Here is an 8,793-nt window from a genome sequence, read left to right as displayed (position 1 = left end):
GGCATTGAGTCCAACACCTTCCATTGAACTACAATTCCAGCCTATTTTATTGATAGCATTTCATTTCAAGGCAAGGTCTTTGCATGTCGCTGCCTTGTATAGGCTGTGCTTAATCTCTATCTCGTATACAACAGGAACAAATATTTGTGGTGTGATTTTCCTGTCCCGATTCCCAAAAACCAATCTAATCAATGTTGTGTTTATTTTCCTTGAATGATTGCATTTAACCCTGAAGTGATTATTCCTTATCCCCTATCACTGAAGTCACTATTGACTATCTACCAAAAGAAGAAATATAAGTTTAAGTGAGAAGGTGTGAAAGGGAACACTTGTACCCTATTGGAAATGTAAATTAGTATAGCCATTTGGGCAGATAGTGTAAAATTTTCTCCAAAATCTAAATATAGAAAAAGATGATTCCATGGCCCCAGGAATTAAGGAATCATCCTGTTTTTGAAGCTTAAAAACATGAGCAGTGTTCAGTAATTAGACTGCAAATTTTGATATAGCCATTTTACTCCTTGCTATATCAAAACCTTGAACTTAATATGTGGATCTGATGTGCATGGTTATGTGAATTTTGGCATTATGCATGATGACCAAGATATGGCGGCTGCCTGAGTGTTCACAAATGGGTGACAGTGTAAAGAAAACATGGCAGATACACATGCAATGCAGATACACTGACAGTAATGTGGATGGAACTGAAGCCATCACGCTGAGCAAAATAGGCCAGACCAGAAAAACAATACCAAGTAATCTCACTTTCACAGAGAATCTTAAACAGTTTATGTCATAAAAGCAGAGAGTAGAAAGCTGGCTGTCAGAGATGAGGGGAAGACAAGGGGAGCAAAGGGGGTGTTGATCACAGGGCACAAAGCTTCACTTAGACTGGAAAACCGTTTTAGAGGCCTCTAGCATCACACACCAACCACTGTATTGTATGTATCAGAGTCACTAAAACAGTCGATATTTAAATTCCTTACCACAAAAGAGTGAACAGTTATATCGCAAATATTTATATTCACTGAATATTTATATAGTACAAACAAAAATCAAGACATCATATTCTACTCCCCCAAATATGCACAGTTTGTACAACTTTAGGAGTCTTAAGCAATGAAAAAGGAAGAGAATATTGTGTCTAGTCAAAACTGATACAGTGGTTAAACCATAAAAAATACCTCACACTGAGAGGCCAGGGAGATAGCTCAGTAGAATAAGTGCTCGGCCGGCAAGCACAAGTTCTTGAGTTCAATCCCTGGTATCACAAAAAAAAATACTCATATTTACTCATATTGACGTTTAGAAGAGTGGAGTGGAGGCTAGGAAATGCATCAGCCAAAAGTTCCTCACAAAAGTGATTAAATTCTAATTGTTGGTCTGGGACATAGTCCCTCAAGAATTTAAAATTCAGTCCAAGGCCCTAAAATGGAAAAATCTCCAGTGACAGAAATTTCTCTGGGCATGCACTCATCTTTTATTTTTCAAATCTATTAAAAGGGTGAATTGGATTATAGCATTTCTTATTTGTAGTTATGAAAGGAGACTGATTTTATCTCTAGGAGTTGTAGTGTTTTGCACATAAGTATCAACTTTTTTTCCCTTTTGTAGGTTTTATTTACATGCATATCCAGAGGAGACACGCATTAAACAGTTTCCATCCATCCACTGCTTCTGACTTTCCCTCCACTGCTTCTGACTTTCTCTCCACTGCTTCTGACTTTCCATCCACTACTTCTGACTTTCGGTATGCTTTCTCCATATGCTTATATACATAGAGTCCATTTAGGATGATAATAATATAAGGTATAAAATTTTGAGTTAATTAAAAGTTATATTAGAATTCCTCAGATTTAAATTAAAATTGTGACCTACTAAATACTTTGATAAAGTTAAGTAGAGAGTCTAACATTTTATTATGAAATATTTTATTTTTCAAAGTACCATATAGTATTAAAACAGAAATATTAAAAATGATGCAGAATTTCACTAAGCAAAGCAATATGAATATCTTTATTTTCACATGGGTATAAATACATCTGAAATTTGAATTTGAAATTAATCTGTAAAGTACATGCTTACAATGTAATAGATAGACATTGTAAGCAGCTGTCAAGGTCAGTTTTTTTCTTTGTGAGTTTCTTCTCATCCAGAAAGATTTTAGTTGGAGGGAAAAGGTGAATTGTTAGCCTGCAGCGAGCGCCAAGGTTATGAACACTTGTTCTGCAGCTTCCCAGCAAGGCCTTCCTGCTGAGGTAAGTTCCGGCTCTGTCAGGATCCTTCCAGACGTCCTCCCTTCACATTCTCCTCTTCCTCCTCCAAGTTTATCAAACACTTATCCCAATTATTTACTCAATAGCATTTGTGAAACACCAATTGGAAAATTATACATACAGTATGTTAAGTACTTAGAATGTTTTTATGTTGTCAAGTTATAATTCTTTTGTTAGCATAATTTCCATACCTTAGTAATGGAATAATTACAAAATCATTTTTTGTCTGTTGAGCAGACTTTTAAAATAATGCTGCCTAATTATAATGATATGGTCATGTATAATCTTTATTATTCTCCGTCCTTCGACATCTCAGTGCTTATATAAGTTTTAACAATAAATTTTATCTATTAATAAACTGATGCCCAATGAAAGAACATCATAAATTATAGCAATTTGGCAGGTGTGAATTTAAGAAGATTTCCAACAGCTGTACATTGACTTGCTATGTGCTAGGCACATGATTACACCCCCAAATTTTCCAGTCTCAGACCTGGATTAGATTTACAGTAGATTGAGTCAACCTGGATTCTATAGCATACAACTGGCCAGAATTTATCAAGGACTGATGGTACATCAGACACTGATCAAACTGCTAGCTAAAATTTCTTATATAGTCATCAATGTAATCTCATGAATTAAGTGCTAGCCTAATTCTTATTTGATACAGGACAAACATGAGCTTAGAGTAATTTAGAACTTTCCCTTAAGTAATCACACACAAAATCATGGAGTTTGAGTTCATATTTCATATTTTCTTGTCTAGAGTCTGTGCTTTTGACTCATACACTGTACCGCTTCACCCAGTTGTCCTGGGAAAGGGAAGCATTACTAAAACCCAGCAACATGAATGCTGTCTGTTACATTTATCTAAAAAGAGATAAAGATTTAATAACATGTTGGAGATAGCAGCATATTCCCTTCAACAACTGATGTATATTAAAAAGATTAGAGTTAGGTTTTGCAAATCCTGAACTGATGAGAAACATTGAGCCTGGATAATTTGATTAAAATATTTTAAGTTTCATCCTGTAATTTGCACCATGGAAATATTAGTTATCCACATAGTACAGTAGATGCTTAAATCCTGAACCCAGGGTTTAGTTCTGGACAGATAACCGACCTGAAGGGGAAGCACATTCTGCATTTTCAGCACAAAGTTGCATTGGATTCTAATTTTTTTTTTCTGTTGCATTAGATGCCTTTTGAGTATTAGACTGTGTATGTATAGTTCAGAAAAAAAAAACTATTAGAGAACAAGTGACTTAGATTTATTTTATACTTTAACTAAGTTCATGGCTACCTCAAGAGTAGGTTGTCTCCATCCAAGTTTATAAACGAGATAAGACGTTGTGTACTCTCGTAGGAAGGGGACGGAGCGGACACTGGCAACTGCAGGTGGGTGGGCTCGGCAGGCTGTGGGCAGGCGCAGCCACAGGAGCAGCGGGGGTGTCTGCGAGGCAGCTGTGCCCCCAGGAATTACGGGGCAGTCCTGTTTTTGAAGTTTCAAAATGTGAGCAGTGTTTGGTAATTAGATTGCAATATTTATATTCCTTGTCATCTGCAGTTTTGTATAAATACATATGGACATAGAACAAAGACTATTTTTTGTATTATCCTTAGTATTTATTCAATGTCAACAAATTGCTTCAGGGATTACTGACATACGTCTTCTTTTTGAGGGTTGCTAATAATTCCTGTTCTTTGCATTTAACATAAATCCTTAAATGAAGACCACACGGCGTTCTGACAACAGTTACCAGGCACTGAGCCTTCATTTTCTCTGCCTGGCCCTGCTGTTATGTTGTCTCATTTAATCCTGCTGTCAGCTCTCTGAGCTTGGTTCCATTTTGGTCTCACTGTGCAAATGAGGAGAATTAGATACAGATTGAGAGAAAGAAGAGAGAAACTGAAAAGTGAGAAAGAGGAAAGAACGGACAAGTGGGTAGAGCAAAGCCTGCCCTTGCCTCTTGGTTTTAGAACTGCTAATATTTGGGCATCCTCACGAGCCCATATTACTCTAGGATGCTCCTTTTAAGTGCCATGAAGTTGAAAACAGTGAAACTTACTGGCCTGGTCTTCAGCTGAGGGCACAAAAGCACAGAGAGGATCCCGAGGAGCTCTCGTAGACAGACCTCCACTTCAATGCGTCGGATCCTTCTAACTACTGATGTTTTGCTGAAGTCGCTGTCCTTAGACAGCTGAATTTCAAAAGTGTATCACTTCACGCTGCGTGCAGTCCTTGTTTAAGATCCTTTGACCACACCATTTCATTTATTCCTTAAAAATCCTTAAAAAATACTTATGTTGTTCTTTGCATATTTAACACTTGGAAAGCATTTCAATCACATCATAGGAAAGTCGAGAAACTTGGGTTCAGCCTGATTACTATGCAGAAACTCAGGGTGAGATTTCTCTTTTCCTTCTATCTTTAGCTTCCAAATTGATGTGTTGGGAACTTAATCTTGCCTATAGGTGAGTGGGCGATTTTGGGACAGAGCACGGGTGTGGAAAATGGATAAAAGGAAACTAAACTCTACTGTGACTGAATTTGTGTTCCTGGGGCTTTCATCTGAGCCTGAGGTGCAGCACATTCTTTTTGTTCTATTCCTGCTTTTCTATTTATTAACGGTGGCTGGGAATGTCATCATTATCACAGTTATCCAGATAGATCCTCGCCTCCAAACCCCCATGTACTTCTTCCTCACTAACCTGTCCTTTTTGGATATTTGCTACACCTCCACCAACGTCCCCCAAATGCTGTCCAACATGGCGGGGAGGAAGAAGACCATCCCGTTCTCCAGCTGTGCTACTCAGATGTACTTCTCTCTTGCCTTTGGGATGATTGAGTGTGTCCTCCTGGGTGTCATGGCTTACGACCGATACGTCGCCATCTGCCACCCTCTGCACTACACTGTCATCATGGACCCACGCACGTGTACCCACCTGGCAGCCATTTCCTGGTGCAGCAGCTTCCTGAGTTCCATGGTCATCAGTGCCCTCACCCTGACCTTGCCCTACTGCGGGCCCAACGTCCTCAATCACTTCTTCTGTGAGGTGCCCTCGGTCCTGAGGCTGGCTTGCACTGACACGTCCCTGACAGAACTGGTGGTTTTTGTCTTCAGTATCTTAATTGTCTTCATCCCTTTCCTGCTCATTGTTGTTTCCTATGCTCGGATTCTTCTATCTGTCCTGCGGATGCATTCCGCTTCCGGCAGGCACAAGGCCCTGTCCACCTGCGCCTCCCACCTGACGGTGGTGGCCCTGTTCTACGGCACAGCCATCTTTATGTACATGAGGCCTCAGTCGAAGTCCTCCCGGGCTGGAGGCAAGGTTATCGCCGTGTTCTACACTGTGATCACACCCATGCTTAACCCCTTGATCTATAGCCTGAGGAACCAGGATGTGAAAGGAGCTCTGAAGAGGGCTTTTGCAAAGCAGAGAGTGTGAGAGTCCCTCAACGGCCACAGTACTTGCCTGCTAAACTGATGACGTCATCTTCTGAGTATGAAGCTGGAGAGAAAACTAGCCTGGCGCCTCACAAAGACATCCGACGTTCACCTACAAAATCAGCAAGAAAAAAATGTCTCTGTCAAGGCCAAGGCAAAGCCTTAGTATGTCCAACAACTGCCCTCCTTGCAGGCTGGAGCCAGGGTCATCACGGTGTTCTGTACTGTGGTAACATCCTAGTCTCTTGCCCAGAGTAATCTCAGTGACTCTGATTCAGAGAAACCTATTTCTGTCCCATGTGCAGAACTTGACAGGAAGTTTTTAGCATCTGAGTTTTAGCGTTGGAGTTAGTGTTAATCTCTGCACACACATTCCTCCTTCAGCATGGGTCCATTAAATACTCGTGTACTTTGATTTGACCTGAACTCTATCCACTGAATTCTCTGACAGCCCATTTCTCTTTCTGTTTGATTAGCCAGTTTCATTACACAGTCGTTTTTATCATTTTTATATCCGCCTCGCTGCACCAATGGTGACCATTTTATATATTTGCTTAGTGCCCGCAGTTTTATTAGAAAGATGAACAATTTTTTTTCTGAATAACTTATTTAAAGTGAAAGATAATATTTAAAATTCTCCCTGACATTACCAACTAAGCCATCTGTGTATACTTTAGAGACTTAGCACTATTTTTGAAAAGGGAGTTCATAGAAGTATACAATTTGGAAGATGCTATTTATAAGAGTTTCCTCTCACCTCTGCAAGTTGAAAAAGAAATCTTGCAAAATCGTTCTCAGAAGGCCACATAGAAAGCAGTGGCAGTGAGTACTGTGTTCTTAGCAATTCATTATTTGTACCAACTACCTGAGCAGCGCATGCGCTTTTGACTAGTTGGTAGTTTTTAGTCATCCGGATTTGAGTGAACTAAAATAAATACCGTCGAAACACCTCTCGCCCTAAACTAAATGTCATCAGAGACTTCAAGCAAATTTGATCTTAAGTCCATTTCTTTTGACATAAAATGAACATAAAATATTTAGTATCATTAAGTGGGCAATTCTATGAAATAATGATGATTAGATATAAACTAGAGGAAAGTGTTATTTCTGCACTTTATTTAATATCCAATTACATAATTCCCTTTTTGTATTTATTTGGGGTTATAGTAATATAAGGTCATCCTGGAGAGAAAATGTACTACCACAGTTTAGCAAAGGTGTAGCGTAAACAAATTACAAGGTAGTCTGTTGTCATAAACTACATATTCTCAGTGCTTGACTGATCAGTGTTATTGTCTATTATAAGTGACTATAATTAAAAAAAGAATAATTGTAATATCAATGTTCTAAATTAACTATGCATATGTGGAAAAATTTTATTTTTATGAACCTCAGTTCTTCTACATATAATTTTCTTTTCTCTTTTTATTTATATATTCGGTACAGGGTCTCACTGGGCAGCTTGGACTGGCAGTGATCCTCCTGTCTTCAGCCTTCCCAGTGCTGGGATTACAGGCACACACCATCACGCCCGGTCTCAGTGGCTGGCTCAGTGCACCAGGGTAGGGCCAGCACGGCATGTGGTGCCAGGGATCGAACCCCGGTCCCTGTGCTTGCCTAAGCAGGTGCTTAGTCTGCCAAGCTATCTTGCCAACCCTATTTCTTTCATTTATAAATAAAGCATTTGTTGGGTAACACGTTTGTAAGTCTAAGAGTCATGTCTCAGCATTTCTTTCAGCTCTGAAAATAAGCTTTTGATAAAAACATGTCAAAATGCTTCTTCAAAGGACTTTGTTTTTTCACTGTTTTTGTTCACCTGATAAAGGACAATAATGCAATGATGAAAGGTTCCAATATCTGCCCTCTGGTATGTAGGGTATAATACACATGGCTGTGCTTCATCCTCTTACAACTATTCCTGGTCAGCGTCTTTCTGTTTAGCAGAAAACATTTGTTCAGCCTCCTAGTTAGAAACGGTGAGGATTTTATAATAGTGGGCAAAGGGATTAGTTCCATAGTGAGAGCAATTTTCATTTATTTATTTATTTATTTATTTATTTATTTTTTAGTACAGGGTCTACAGGGTTTGCAGGCTCTCCCTATGTAGATGGGACTTGTAATGATCCGCCTGTGTTCAGCCTCCCATGTGCTGGGATTACTGGCGCTCGCCACGGCACTCAGCCTCAATACGAGTCTTAGCATGCTCCAGGGGTGGGGCTGGCACATGAGGGATGGAACCCCAGCCACTGTTTCTGCCTAAGCAGGTGCTTTAATCTGCTGAGCTACTTGGTTGGCTCTGAGAGTGGTTTTCTTTAATTGGCTTCACTTTCTCAGTATGGTCTAAAACAGGACAAGTATCTTGGATGCTATCATTTACTTGGTTTCCTTGAGTAGTTTAGCTTTTCTCACTTCTCCAGCCACCTGGCTTTGCAATGGCTCTGCTCACTACGATCAGAGGCAAAGGTGAATCTTTGAACCAGCATTGTCCTGTTCAGTCCCGCACAAATACTGACTACCAAGTCTAGTCCCAAACACAGACCAAAGACAGCCATGAGTCCAGCATCTTATAGAGGTGTCTCTGACTTCTTCAAGTTCCCATCAGACTGTTAATTTCTACAGTACTATTCATTTCTTTATTTTATAAACTACTGGGTAGGAATCACAAAGTTTTTTCTAACTCTGGCTCTACTGCGTGTAAATCGAGAGCACAGTGGTACACAAGACTTTCCTCATCTCTGGGAAAAGATGTCTGACTAATACAACACTTTGTAGGTGGCTCTCTTTCAACATTTATTGCTTCTTCCTGTGTTACAGGGTATTTGGATTTAATTTATCTCCTTATAAGTGTAGACTTCAGGAGTCCAGATACTTATTTCATGTTATTCATCCATTCTCAAACACAGCTTATTAGAAAAATTCTCACCTTAGATCACAGACACATACACCAATGCAGCCCTGGTCCGTGGCCCAGATGCAAGCCCAATGGAACACCGCGTAAACTTCTATAACTCCAGCATCATAGTTGTGGGCAATAAGGTCACTTATCCTTGTTCAGGGATCTTGGCTGC

At 39.7% G+C, this 8,793-nt stretch overlaps 1 protein-coding gene across 1 annotated transcript; it reads left to right on the top strand.

Moving 5' to 3' along the window:
• Positions 1-4,790: 4,790 nt before the first annotated feature.
• LOC101584639 (olfactory receptor 2G3-like) lies at positions 4,791-5,726 on the top strand. The gene has a single exon (XM_004645819.1). The coding sequence runs from the start codon at positions 4,791-4,793 to the stop codon at positions 5,724-5,726; it is 936 nt and encodes a 311-aa protein (XP_004645876.1).
• The last annotated feature ends 3,067 nt before the right edge of the window (positions 5,727-8,793 follow it).

This window comes from Octodon degus, unplaced genomic scaffold (genome assembly GCF_000260255.1).
Source record: "Octodon degus isolate 3935 unplaced genomic scaffold, OctDeg1.0 scaffold00239, whole genome shotgun sequence".
NCBI lineage: Eukaryota > Metazoa > Chordata > Mammalia > Rodentia > Octodontidae > Octodon > Octodon degus.
The sequence above is the reverse complement of the archived record's forward strand: the minus strand, read 5'-3'. Positions and strand labels throughout refer to the sequence as shown.